The sequence below is a fragment of the Athene noctua genome, chromosome 17 (assembly GCF_965140245.1).
Source record: "Athene noctua chromosome 17, bAthNoc1.hap1.1, whole genome shotgun sequence".
Lineage (NCBI taxonomy): Eukaryota > Metazoa > Chordata > Aves > Strigiformes > Strigidae > Athene > Athene noctua.
In genome coordinates, this window is record NC_134053.1 from 3214575 (window position 1) to 3228715 (window position 14141).

Genomic DNA, 14141 nt, shown 5'->3' on the forward strand with positions numbered 1-14141 from the left:
AGTAGTTCAAAATATGCAAATTGCAATTTATTGTTCATGCCCACAGGACAGTGACGCTGTAAAGGTAATTTTGCTAGCGTCGCAGCAACAGAAGAACTGATGAAACCATTTCAAGTCTGTAGTGCATATATATATATATATTTCTTCATGAGCACACTTACTGGGAGAAGGGCATCATTTTCCAGTCACACTCTGCCAAAGCATATGCCCAATTTGGGCTTTGTACTAGCTCAAAGGAAGCTTTCACCGTTGGGAAAGACCCTGCCTAAAGCAGCTCACAATACTGCAGCTGGCCTTAGGAGGTATGGATGTTACAGCACCCAAAACAAGCTTATTTGCATGAGTAAGGTTAAGTTCAAGCAGCACAAGGAGTTAAGGAGGATGGCAGTCAGTATTCCTCCTCTGCCATCCTCCTGAACGACTGTTTACATTCTCTTAATTATCGGTACAAGTGCAGCATCTAATGAAAGTATTTAATATTTCTGCTGAGCCTTTCCTCCCCTTTCTGGAATGGCACTGGGAGCAAAAAATACTGAAAACAGAAACCAAAGTACAACGGCACTTATTGCCACTGATCAAGGCCATTTTAAGGAAAAATGGTGTCTCGAAAAAACAACCTGAAGGACAGTGTATTTATTATTAAAAAGGGGCTGAAGCAGCTGCATATTGAATGGTTTATTTTGGGTCTGTTCCAGGCCTGGACAGATGACCTGGTCTCCCTGAAAGAGGGCTAGCAGACTTCCCTGCCATCTAAAAACTGCTTTTGCTTGCTTGGTTGTTTTCAAATGAGGATTTCTCTTCTTTAAATAGCTTTTTAAAAGTGTATATAGCAGCAGTACGGTACAAAGATAGGTGGGTTTTGTTGGTGGGTTTTTTTGTCTTCACAGTACACACAGGTTAGTATTGCCACTGAAAATATGCCCTAAACAAATGCCTTTCAAAACCAGCATTCGCTCTGTGCTACTGATCAGCCTGGAGTGTTCATAAACCTTCGCAAATCCAATACCCAGAATTTAAATAATAAAACACGAAAGTGTTAAATATCATTCCAGAATTGGAATTACAGTAGATCCCACATTCTCCCAATGCTGCTTTGCTGGGCAGATACATGCTGCTCTGTATACAGAAAAAAAAAAAAAACAAAAACAAAAAGCAAACACGTTTTGTATTAAATATACATAAATAGCAGGACTGCGGACTGGAGAGCCATGCTTGCGTTAATACTGAGTCTGTGCTGGCAGAGTCCAGATCCTTCACCAAACACGGGAACAGATGAGTCCTTCCGAGCCTGTCCATGGTGTCGCTGGGGTTTAGCAGGATCCGTCCCACACCCAGCGCCTGCTGCGGGCAGAGGGATGGCAGCCAGCATACCAAGGAGGGGTAGTTCACAGCTTCTTCATTTTGTCTTTGTTTTTTTGGAGTTTAGTGTGCACCACTTTGAGAGTAGTGAGGAAGTTCCCAAGGAAGAGCAGCAGAAACGTGAAAGCCAACACAAAAACCTGAGAGGGGAGGAGAAAAAAAAAAAAAAAAAAAAAAAAAGAGGAAAAAAGGTAAGAACTGAGGGTACTGCTTTGGCCACATTTAAGTGAGCTCTGGTGGGGCTTGGCTGGCAAGTCCAGAGATCCAAGGAGAGACAATCACAGCCAAATACATCCAGCTGTGTGGGTTAACAGGAAGTATATTTTTATCATGATCATTTAAGTAGCATTTAAGACTTCTTAATATTATAACATGGATTATATTTAACACTGCTGGACTCTACCAGACAGTAAAAATAAAATCATTAAGTCCAGTTAACATGGCACAAGCATGTTCATTGAGCAATAACACATCTCTGTGGGAAGGTGTGTTCCTCCTGAACAAAGCGAGCACGTGAGTTACAGCAAGATCTGACCAAAATAAAGACCATCAGATTATCTGCACCACTACACGTGTGACGTGGTTCGGTCTGGATCTACAGGAGCAACTGTAGAGCTGGAAAATGAATAGACATGTTTGATGGGTGTCAGCAACTGAGAAAACAAGTGGAAAGATCCCTAAAAGTGGGGAAACAAAGCAGATGATACGTTTTTAAAGTGACCCACTGCCATAATTTTTTTCATTGTCATATTTTTATATGTGTAACCCATGGATCAGCCATAAGAACCACCAGCAACTCAGCAGGCACTGTTATAAATGCCCGTACACTTGAACAATATGGAGAGTTATTTACCCATACATATTTTCTTCCCTCTACATGCTCTGCCTTTCAGTCTGTGTGGTCACCCGTGGGTGCAAATTTCTCTACAGTAACTCACATTTATTTTGAGTTCTCCTGTATAGGCTCTGTGCCACATCATCCTGAGATATTTAGATGGGGTCAGATGCCCAAATATCTAAGGATGTGGTTAAACACCCCCTCTTCCCCTGCTCTGTGCTTTTTCTGAGCAGAACCAACACCCACCTGCCATTCTTTGCACTCCTTATGCCTTGACAATCCAAAAAGCGTGATTGCATTATATAGCTGCCAGAACTAGAAAGGGGAGAAAAAAAAAAAAAAAAGGCAATTACTAGCAAAAAACCCCCAACCTTAGAAACATTTGCCATGGGTATGCGTAATCCAAAGTACCTTTTTATGGTGCTTCAACCACAGTGGCAAACCCTCCCCAGCCCTGCACCAGAGGGAGGAATGGGATTGCCCAACTTACATGCCCAAAGAACAAGAAGGGAAGGAGAAACGTCAGCCCCCGCCACATCCAGGACTGAAATCCTTCTGAAAAAGGTTGACAGAAGAGACGGAGTGAGCACAGAAGAGCCAGGACTGGAGCTGCAGCCCTCTCTGCCCAGACCACCTCCTAAGGGCTATTCCCGTCCTGCTCTGCAACAACCACCCAATATACATAAAATATTAATATATTAAAATATCTACTTGAAGGTGTGGTAACAGGAGGACAGTGAAGACTGGGATAACCAAAGCCTCCATTTAACCCTGTCAAGAGCTGATGGAGATCAGAGTCTTCTCCCAACCCAAGGAAGGAGCTAAAAGCCTCACTCCCCTTCCTGCCTTGGGACACAGGCAGCAGGGGAGGGGGTGGCAGCTCTGCACAGCTCACTCTCAGAAGGCCACACAGCCCTCTCCCTATCGCCACACCTAAAACCTGTGCAAAAACTTCACAAAGTACTGCAGAAAACCTCACCTACTGTAAGGTCCAAGTGGTTTCTCTCCCCCAAAGCACGGAGTCTGTAAAGGCAGCCCCTTTGATAATAATACTGTAGGAACTGAACGCAGCCTGGAGAAGAGAGAAAACATCACTGCATTGGCTATTCAGAAGTATGATAAATGTATCAAACTATTTTAATAATGTTTAATCCAACAGCATTTAATTAGTTTATATTTTTACATTGCCTATTTATATGTAGTCTTTATATTCCTACAGTTTAATACTCCAGTATTTACCAAAAAAAGTCTTTTCTTCTAAGCACATAAAGATACAAAACTACTTTATCCCATGAATTAGCAAAGTAAGATATACTCACTCTGAAATATTGAAAATGCTAAAAATTGACTGCGAAACATTTGATACATGAGTCCATCTGGCCTGAAAGCAAAATACAAAGGAGATCTATTTGATAAAAAGCGTATGATGCAGTGCCCTTCCCCTTCACCGCCAAGCCAGACCCCGTCAGCAAACGAAGCAAGCAGCTGGTCCCCAGCCCACTCCCCCCCACTGGGAGCCCAGAGGGTGCTACAGCCACACATGGCAACTCTGGAGCGGAGGAAATGCTCTCACTGATCAGGTTTCCCCTCTCCAACACATATAAATGCTTCCCCCTCTTATTCCTTTGCTTATCACAGTTTTCTCCAGGCAGCAGTCAAAGCCGTTCAGCAGCGTCTGCAACAAGAATCCAAACGGTGGAGCAGGGGGTGGTTGTGCTCCTTATCCTAAGGGTAGTTCAGGACAGACAGAGGACAGGGGACATTCTGCTCCAGTCACTATGTCATTCCTTACAGAATCAGGAGCAGAAACATTTGTTGGTTTAAAGCAATTTTTAATGATTAACTAATCAGTTCATGCCAAAGTTGAGCCAGGCTGCACAGGGGCTGTACACAGGCTGCATCGCTGCATTCTTTGACCAACACCACCACCCGTGGGAAGGCAACTTGCATTTTTGGCTTTAGACTTGGTTTGTAGTCTGTGTTCAGTAAAAGCACCAAACAGATTTATTCTGTGGTCTCCTCCCTCTCAAGCAAACTGCTGCTTGTTTGCTTCATTACACAGAGACAGAAATCAGGAGACTTGCAGAGATTTTGCTACCACCAGCACAACTACAGCTCACAGTTTGGGTTTCTTTTTTTTTTTTTTTTGAATCAGCAGTGTAAATACAAACTTGCAGTGTTGTATTTATCACTGAAACCATCTGTAACATCAGACAAATATGAAGTCTGATGCTTCACCATGTGCCCATGTGGCCACACTGGATTTAAATGCTCAGATGATGCAAACACTTGAAAAAAGGCTTGAAGCACCTTGAGCAGGCGAGAGCACACTCACCACGTTAACATTACTCCAGACAGGAATGTGGAGACGTAGTGGTGAGACACCCACCAGCCTTTGATCCTGAAAAGAAGAAACATGGCAGTTAGACCAGAAACATGGATTTCAGCATTAATAAGTCTGGTTTTAAAGCCAAAAAAAAAAAAAAGATCCTGACTTGTGGGAGGAAGAGGGACAGGGAACAAAATAGATGGCCTAGCTCAAGCAAAAGGGGTGCTGTGGAACACTGTCCTGGTGATATGGCTTAGCTGGGGCACAAATCCACGACTGCTGGAGCGAAGCTCAGGACTGGGGCACATCTCATGTGCTCCCACGAGCTCTCCAGCACAGCAAGAAGCAGCAGTCGCTGCAGCCCAAGGTACCGCCGTGACTAATGATGCACAAGTTTCAGCCCACACACCCTTTTTTTTTTTTTTCCCCATGCCATGCAAATAAGTGATGTTTCCAAGTCCTTCCTATGAGGTGGCTGTTTCTTTCAGACACGAACGCTGCAGAAAGCAAGGGCTGTAGCGAGGCAGAATCAAGAAGCGAAGAGCTACCCCAGGGACAGCGCTGCTTTGGAAGGTAAGTCAGCACGATGGGTTAATTTGGGGCATTTTCAACCAAAGGTGTGTGGCCTCTAACACAAGACAGCACCCTCGTTGCTGTGACCAGTCTCAGTGGATGTAGTGAACCCAGGCTCAGAGGTTTCTCTGCTGGCCTCAGGCCATCAACTTTATAACCCCATGTTTTGTTTTTTCCTCTTGGTCTCTGGCCCCACAGCGATACCCTCTCTCTAGAAAGCACCCCAAGCCAAGACATCACACTCACAGAAGCCCTGGGAACAGCCGTGCTTGTGGAAGAGACTGCTTCATCCCTGTTCCCCACGGTCTGCACTGGGAACTGTGTCCTCAAGCAGCTCCCAGAAAACAGTTTTTAAGATTTTGCCCCTCAGCAAAGCAGGAACGTCCTGATTTTCCCACCACACAGCCACACTGGTGCCTGCCTCCAGGCACAAACCCCCTCTTGCATCAGGAGTGGGGACCCCAAGCATCCAGCCAGCAATGCCAAGATTCCAGAAACGCTCCCTCTTGTCCCCATTTTGAGGGGATCATAGAAGCAACTGGCTGCAGAGAGGGAAGTGACTGGCTGAAACGAAGAGCCATGAGCTGCTCCTAGTCGATCATTAGATATTGCTACTTAATTAGCACAACACTGATTCCTGTTACTAACGAAAGTGCAGGTGCAGCCCTGTATAAGCAGTAACCACTACAAGGGAGCATACCAGTTCTCTCTGCAGCATTCAGAGCAAGAATGCCTGTGGGAGGCTGGGCTAACACCATGCTGACTGCTCAAAAGGTGACAAACGAGACAAGTTAGAAGCCCAATTAATTAATGCAACAGGGAGCTGCAAACATTGGAGCAGCAGCCACCACTCACCCCGCAGCGACACCCGTGGGAAGAGACGTGGCGACTGCTGCGGTTCCCCTGCACCAGCCCATCTGGATGATGAAAACTGGGGACGTGCAGCCATCAGGTTATTGTAAAAATCTAACATCAGACTCCAGGTTCCACACAAGCACAAACTCAAGCAACATCTTGACCCAGACCCAAGGGAGATACTCCAGAAGCGATTCGCCAGCAGGACCTCACCACCCTGCCTTTGGATCCTACTAAGAGTGCCATAAAGAAATGAGACCTTGGAGTAAGGATCATCCTTCAGTTAACTTCTCTTTACCCAATTATCCCCTCATCGCCAACTTTCCCTTAATACAACTGTGATTTAGTCACACACATCACAAGATGTGGCCGTGACCTGGGGGGCAGCCACACTAACCACAGGGTGTAGAGCCAGTACCTCAGGTTGGTCCTTTCACCAAACACACACACACGCTTACACCTGAGAGCACATCTACAGCTAACCCATAGCTACCAAAACCAGCCAACGCTTTGCACCAAGAACTTATGGACTTTTAGGAACTACACCTTCTCCTCCCTCCCCAAACCTCAGGTGGCCACATCTGCTCTTGGAAGTGACCATGGAGGAGGACATAGACAACAGACCCTGCATAGAGGTATCAGCATCTTGGATTTGCTGAGCTTCAGTGCCAAACTGAATCACCTTTTATACCTTGTTTTTCTTTTAAGGACATTTCATGCTTTAAATAGTTTTGCAGGTGGCACAGTACCTTGATCCATTGCTAATGAGAATGCTTTCCCGTATCGTCAGCGTGCAGTAATACCACACTAACAGAAAGTTAAACACTTCATCTGTCACCCTGTGATAGAAACAACACACGGTAAAAAAAAAAATCCTGTTAAAATAAAGACACATTAAAAAAAAAAATTTCCTATTTTTCCTCCTCCCCTTGGGCAGATGGAAACCTGCCCAAGTGAGGCCACAGACACAAAGCCCCAGTCCTGAACATCCCTAATCCACATGCAGAACTGCAGATGTCAGCAGCACCGCCAGGCTCCGAGTCCTTTCCTCTGGGAAGTGCCCCGTGATATAACACTGCAGATCTTGAGCCGATAAGCAGGTATGCAGAGATGACATTAATTCCTTCTGAAGGAGAGAAAGCACCATGGAAGCAGTGGATGATCCAATTTAGAAAGGCATTTCCAGGCTAATTCAATGAGTAGATTCCATGAGATCTATGTAAATCCAATCAACTAAAAGAGCAGAAGAGCATTACCCTTTGGGGGGGAAAAAAAACCCCAACTTTATTTTGCCATTTGCAAACCCCTGAGGCCAAGAGGATTTGGGGCAGGCTCTGTATAAGGCAGCATTGTTCCCTGGTACGATCCCACACTCACCCAGACCCACTGAGGTCTCTGTGGAAGGCCCCGGCTCCAGCATCTTCCTGATTTTTAAGCAAAACTGAATAGTGGAAGCTTGTTGGTGCTCAGACACTTAGTTACAAGAGACTCCAAAAAGAAGTTAAACAAGGAAAAGTGAGTAGCTAAAGTACAAGTCCTGCTGGTGTCGAAGAAGAGGTGTAAAAGCTGTCCTGCTCTCCAACTGTTCAAAGCCTAAACATTGCCAGAGCCTCTCCCACTGTCCTTAACAGAAGGGAACACTTAGTTCAAACCCAGCACGTTTTTATTCAAAATACTTGATTAAAATTAAAAAGGCTTACCTGTAGTGGAGAATAAACCTGCAGGCAACGGCTCCGAGCAACAAGATTATCGTCAGATAAAGTTTGAATTTCTCATACTCATCCTTGTAGGCGAACCTGAAAGGGAATAGCAAGTGCTTACAGACACAAGTCTGGTGGTTTACTGGAATGTGGCTTCACTTTTTTCAAACCAGATACAAATCCACATGCCAAGTCCAGAGACAGAGGTTTTGCCTGAAACATTTAGACGGCTTAAGTCCGTAAGAGCTCATTTCTTGCTTAAAGGCAAGTGATGAACTGAATCCATCAGAGCTACACAAAGTATCAGGTCATGGTCCAACCTGCCCACCCTCAATGTTTCATTTTTTATCAGAGCTCAGAGAAACCCATTCCTATCTCTGGACTTCAGTCCTCACCCACAGTTGGCCCCAGAGAAACCCAAATTCACACACGTGGAAACACTCACTTACTTTGCTTGGTTACTCAGGAGAGTCACATTCACATTTCCCAGCACCAGATTTAAGTATAAGCTGGAAGACAAAAACCAAGAGCAGACCCAAGTGAGTTTCATTTGAACACCACAGGATGACCCACATTGGAGCTGAAGAGACCAGCGTATCTGCCAAAACCACGTTTGCTGTAAGTTTTTAATTAAGGCAAACTGGAGAGATAAAACTACAGATGAGGATTTAAATGTGTAAAAATTGATCAGCATTTCCAAGCAGTTAGAGAAAAAGTTTATTGTCCTGGTCTCTTTTCTGCACTGAAGTCTAAGAGTGAGGTATGTAGTGGGCACTGTCCAAAACCAAAAATAACAGGGAGAAATTGGAAGACAATTTTCTGACAAAAACTTCCAAGGAGCTGCAGCATTGCACAGCCTTTGACAAGTGAAAGAAATCTGTCCTAGCAACCCCACTTGAAGCAAAGTATAAATTTTAAGTCAGTTGAAAACACTATTAAAAGAGAGAAAATTCTTGTGCTGATTTAGTCTAAAAAAAAAAAAAAGAAAGGAAAATATCAATGTGACACACTGATTGCAAGATCTTTTGCCAATGCAGGGTTACTTTTATTTTAATAAGAAAACCTGCACTGCCTACACGCAGTACATTTACATACACTTCCAGCTAATGAATTCTGTGTACAACTGACACAGCAGCTCAGCAAGAGATTTATGACTAATCCCGTTTTACATGTATTTCTTCAACATGCACATTATCCTTCGGGAACACCACCGCTGCGAACACTTGAAATCAGCTTTCCTGGGGCACACACCTCCCCAGCAAGGCACATACCCATTCTTCTTCGGCAAGTAGGCTTCCATGTCAAAGAAGGCATTTTGCCTCTCCTTGATCTGGGTGCTGATCTCCTGAATGAGAGCAAACTCTTCAGGACTGGCTCTGGGCTTGCACCTGCAAGAACACAGAAACAAGATATTCCTGTTCGTGTTTTTAACTCCTTTTTATTCCAAAGGAAAATAACGTTGTCATAAAACCCACGCTGTTAAAAAGCTAACTGGGTTGAGTCAATGCCATTGCACACTTTGCTCCTGTATTTCTGCAGCACTCTTTGGCTTACCATGATTTTATTTCACTGCCTGGTTTATGCTGTTGTAGGTTATTTCAACCAGCTGGTTTATAAATCAGCTTCTCTTTTCATCTCAGCTCAGTGACAAGATCCCGTACTTCTTTCCTAGTGGACCACTTAAAAGAATATTGTGCTTTTTTGCAGGAACTCCTTCCACTTTGGGAACTTTGTGCACAGTTTCAGGCACTGCCCCTGCAGAGGCTGCAGCTCTTCAGGCATGAAATATTTCAGGACGTAACAAACCGCACAGCTGATGATTTACTGACAAACTGTGGTTTTACCAATTAATATAAAACAGAGAGCAGTGCACGGCAGCATTAGCTGTGGTGTCAGAAGTGGTGTATTCAGACCTGCACACAAGGAATTTAGCATGTGGTTCCTGGGGATCAGCCGAGCAGCCAGAGACAGATCCCTCCTGTAAATCCACCCAGGAGCAAGTTACACCTTCAGGTTCAAGAATTGATGCTGGTCTTCCAGGACAGCTTATGGAGCAAAGCTTTGCTCACCTAGCAAAGCACAGGGACCAAAAGCTGTACGGTCCTGCAGTGTATGGCACATACTACAAGGACACAAACCCACACAGGCTCCCCAAAAGATCTTCTTTATTTTCAGGACTCCATCTCTCATGCAGTTATGAACATTTTACCTGGCTGTGGAGGCAACTCAAGAATAATATGGAGCAAAATTGCCACCACAACACAGATTGCTTACTAAAACACTAAAAATCCAAACATTTCAGCCCTTGGGGAAGGAGAAACATCCTATCCCCGCCTCCTCCACCCTCCAGGTGTCCCGTTACCGTTGCAGAGTGTGCTTCAGATCCCTTAGTGTCTTCTTCTGCCGGTGTATGGAGCTGCTGCAGGCTGTCTGCAAGCTGGTGACTTCTTCCAGTTTCTGCCTGTAAACTTTGTGTGTTTCCTGCAGGAGAAGAGGAGATGATTGGTAGGAAGAACCCTTCCAGGTTACACATTGCATTTGGTCCTCATCTCTGAAGGAAGCAAGCAAAATGCTGGTTTTTGGGGAGTCAACAGGCACCCCTGCAAACAACCCAGGAGGGGATGATGTTAAACCAGTGCAGATCCAACACAGCTTAAATGGACATTGATGAAGTTCCTGCAAACTAAAGAGCGTCCTCTGCACTCATTTAATTTCCTCTTTCTAACAAGCTTTCCCATTCAGAAGCTCGCGTTCCACTCACCCTGTAACGAAGCCCTAATCCTCCGTTTGATCCCAATCTGTTCCTATCAAATGGGTGGCTAAATCACAGAGCAGGATCTCTGATTTCACAGCCAGATTAAATCTGGGAAAAAAGAAGAAAGATGAGGACCCAGAGGGAAAAAAAAAAAAAAAAAAAACAAGAAAAGACACAAAACCAGCTACAAATCCACGCCTCAGGGTTTAGATGCCTCCTGACCACCACTGCCATCTTGACCCCAGGTATGTTCAAGCAACCCACTGCCCCATACTCTGGTTTAAGAGCTTAACCCACCCCTCCCTGTGGCATTAGAAGGTGCTCCTTGAGAGGAATTACTTTATTGATCCCCTGAAGTCCACAATTAGTGTCTGACTGGCTATAACGAGGATGACCTAAGCAACTGCAAGTCCGCTGAGAGGTGTCTCTGCTCTCACATCCCTCCCTCTGCTTGGGAATAAACGTGTTCTGTCTGCTTTTCCACCCTTTGCAATGATTTCACCACCTTCCCAAGTGCAGGGAGACCTCAGGAAGCACTAACCAGACACCAAGCAATGTCCTCTGGGCAAATTTAAAGATTTATAACAACTTGGAAAACTGAGTTTGCAGAGGTAGTGCCAAGACAAGGTGCGGGTTAAATGGCTATTTGCATGGCTGCTTTATCTACCAGCACATCAGAAAATTACCACTGGTTTTCCCAGACCATAAACATGGTGGTAAAACCATACAAAACAATTCTTTGCTTTTCTCCTCATTGGGACCTGGCTGTTAGCTGTTCACTATTTACAGGAGCAATGCAAAACAAGCTCGGGTATCCAATTTACAAACCTTAATAACCAAACTAACCATGTCCAGGCACTGCAGCTCTCATCACTTCAGGATTGGTTTGGCTTTGCTTTAGCACGGGCAGGACTTTGGGGCTCCCTGGATCACACAGTATCTTGTTCTGTTCTCTAGATATCATGCAACAGCCCCTTCTGCACAGAAATCCTTCCTCAGAGCCAGCCTGACCCTGCCCTGGGCAGCTTGAGGCCATTCCCTCGGGGCCTGGCGCTGGGGCCTTGGCTCCAGAGACTCATCCCCCCTCTCTGCACCCTCCTGGCAGGGAGTTGCAGAGGGCCAGGAGGTCTCCCCTCAGCCTCCTCTTCTCCAGACTGAACCCCCCCAGTTCCCCCAGCCGCTCCCCAGCAGACCTGTGCTCCAGACCCTGCCCCAGCTCCGTTGCCCTTCTCTGGCCACGCTCGAGTCATTCAATGGCCTGTTTGGGGTGAGGGGCCCAAAACTGAACCCAGTCATTGAGGTACAGCCTCCCCAGTGCCGAGCACAGGGCTCAGATCCCTTCCCTGTCCCTGCTGGCCATGCTATTGCCGATGCAAGCCAGGATACCACGGGTCCCCGCTGTCCTGAGGGGATGCTCAGTGCTGCTGCACAGCAGCATCAGCCCCTTCAAGGCCCCTCAAGTCAGAGCTCCCCAAATACAAGCATAGCCCCAAGTGCCATGTGGGCACATCAGGGGCAGAAGCTACAACCAGAGTCCGAGGTCCTCCTCTGCAGAAGGAAGACACGGCCCCTGACCCAGAACTTACAACGCAATTATAAAATATGAGACAGGGCAGGAGCGCATTGAAACACAGAGATCATTTTGCCCCACAGGGCCAGCATTGCTCTTGACACACACACAAAAATCTGCCCATCATCAAGTTTTTCTTCCCTGCTGGCATTGCACAAGAGACCCTTTTAGCAGAGGTGACCAAAGTACCCTGGAAAACACCATCCAGGAGCTCTTTGGAACTCAAGCAGCACCTCCTGCACATCCCCAGATCAGCACTTCCAGCCAGAGACAAGGGTGCGGAGGAGGGTCAAGCTGCTGCCAGGAAAACCAGGCTCCTCAAGAGCAAGAGGTGCCACAAATGTGACCAAAAAGCCACGTGCAAGGGCAAGCATGAGAAGCACGAGCAGATACCCACATCGAAGTACTAAACAGTTGGGTTTTCTAACCCAACACATCACGGTTTGACTTGAATCCAGTTCGGGAGCACAGAGCCTTCCTCCAAAGCACATTGAAGCACCACCAGCATCTCACAGAGCTGAAGCAGAGTCACATCCTCAGGACAGCACCTTGCTCCCCTCTTCTGCAACCCGCTTTCAGATATAAGCTCTGCCTGTGAGCCCTGAAGCTCTCAGAAAATGGATGTTAGTCCAACTTTTCACCTCTACAGTACTAACCACGGGGCAGTGATACCTTGTGTCACCAGGAGCCGCTACCCCACCGAGCAGCATTTCTACTCTCCTTTTACAGATGGGGAAACTGAGGCAGGCATAAGTCACTGACATTTTGCTGTGGTTTAGGTCAGACTTAAGTACCACACTCGGCGAGAAGGCCAGTTGGTGCACACAGCAAAGAAGTGATCAACAAACCACGCCAGCTGGTGCTCCCCTCCAACACCCAACCACCACCTTTTCTTTCTGTTAACTAGCGTACAACCTGAACTGACTTTTAATTAAGACAACAAGCTAAATCTGGAAAAAAAATCACACTTTTTTTCTTTTTTTTTTTTCAGCGCACGTTCTGTTTAAGAGCCTAAAAGAGGCTAACAGCCATGCGGAGCGAGAACAGCCGGTCGTGTTTTAAAACTGGCTTCAAGATTTAAAGCACATGTACAGGCACAGCATCGATGACATACGGGGGCGGAAAGGTTTCTGGAGGTAAAAGCATTTTGCAAAAACAGCTCTCAGTCCTTGCTCCGACATCTTTCTGTCCCTCAACGCACTTTTGCGAGATGGATAAACTGCACCTGAACGCCTCATATCCCACCACAGGATATTAAATTCCGTCCCGGAGATGCTGGCAGCATTGGCATTGCCAGCATCACTCTGTGCCACGCCACGAGTGCACAAAAACACCAGGTCCCCCTTTTTCCAGCCTTGCCCCGGTGGCGGGACGTACGTCCCCATGTGTCCTCGGGTACCCGGGTCACGGCCGTGGCTTGTTCTGGGGTGTCCCATGGGGGTGCCGGAGCACAGCAGCGTTTTTGGGGGGCCGTGCAAGGCTCTGCCTCCACGCACAGCTGCGTGCTCCGGGCCCGCACCCCAGACCTGCAGCCCAGGCGTCGCGACAGGCGCGGCCCGGCCAGGCGCAGCCCACCCGGGGCCTCTCCCGGGCGCAGCGAGCAGGGGCTGAGCCTCCCCGCACCCCCGGCAGCTCCTCTCTGAGGCCGCCCCAAGGCGGGCGGGTGGCGGCCGGGGCAGGGGGCAGCGGCGGGAGGGCTGGGGTGCGCACCCCGCTCCTGCGAGCCCCCCCCCGCCGCCGCCGCCGCCCCCCTCAGGCTTGCGGCTGCGCGCCCGGGTGATGGGGGCAGCCCCGGGCGGGGGGAGCCCGGCGCCATCCCCCGCCTCACGCCGCAGAGCCAAGGCGGGGCAGGCAGCGCCACCGAACCTGCGGACGCGAAACCGGGCGCGGAGCCGCGCGGAGCTCCGTCCGCCTCTCCCCCCCCCATCACACCCCGCCCCGTTCCCGCCTCACCTGGAGCTGCCGGAACTCCTCCTCCAGCTCCCGCCACTCGCCGCGGCACCGCTCCAGCTGCACCCGCATGGCGCCGCGGCGCGAGCTCACCCGGCGGCAGCGGCGGCGCGAGCCCGCACCCCGGGCCCGGGGGCCACGTGCGCCCCTGACGTCACCGCGCGGGGCTGGGCGCGGCGCCGCGGCGGCGCGCGCCGCCCCCACAGGCCCCG

At 47.9% G+C, this 14141-nt stretch overlaps 1 protein-coding gene across 3 annotated transcripts; it reads right to left on the reverse strand.

Annotated features, from left to right (window-relative positions):
- Positions 1 to 117: 117 nt before the first annotated feature.
- Positions 118 to 14064, reverse strand: TMEM120B (transmembrane protein 120B). 3 transcript variants are annotated; one of them, XM_074921008.1, is made up of 12 exons: positions 13933 to 14064; positions 10017 to 10135; positions 8926 to 9042; positions 8104 to 8163; positions 7655 to 7750; positions 6704 to 6793; positions 4533 to 4598; positions 3517 to 3578; positions 3177 to 3269; positions 2688 to 2749; positions 2444 to 2512; positions 118 to 1499 (listed from the first exon to the last, which is right to left on the reverse strand). In XM_074921008.1, the coding sequence occupies exons 1-12, from the start codon at positions 13999 to 14001 to the stop codon at positions 1386 to 1388; spliced, it is 1017 nt and encodes a 338-aa protein (XP_074777109.1). In that variant the 5' UTR covers positions 14002 to 14064; the 3' UTR covers positions 118 to 1385. The 3 variants fall into 3 exon arrangements, with proteins under 3 accessions (XP_074777109.1, XP_074777108.1, XP_074777110.1); XM_074921007.1 differs by having other exon boundaries at positions 2688 to 2752; XM_074921009.1 differs by having other exon boundaries at positions 2440 to 2512; positions 2688 to 2752.
- Positions 14065 to 14141: the final 77 nt, after the last annotated feature.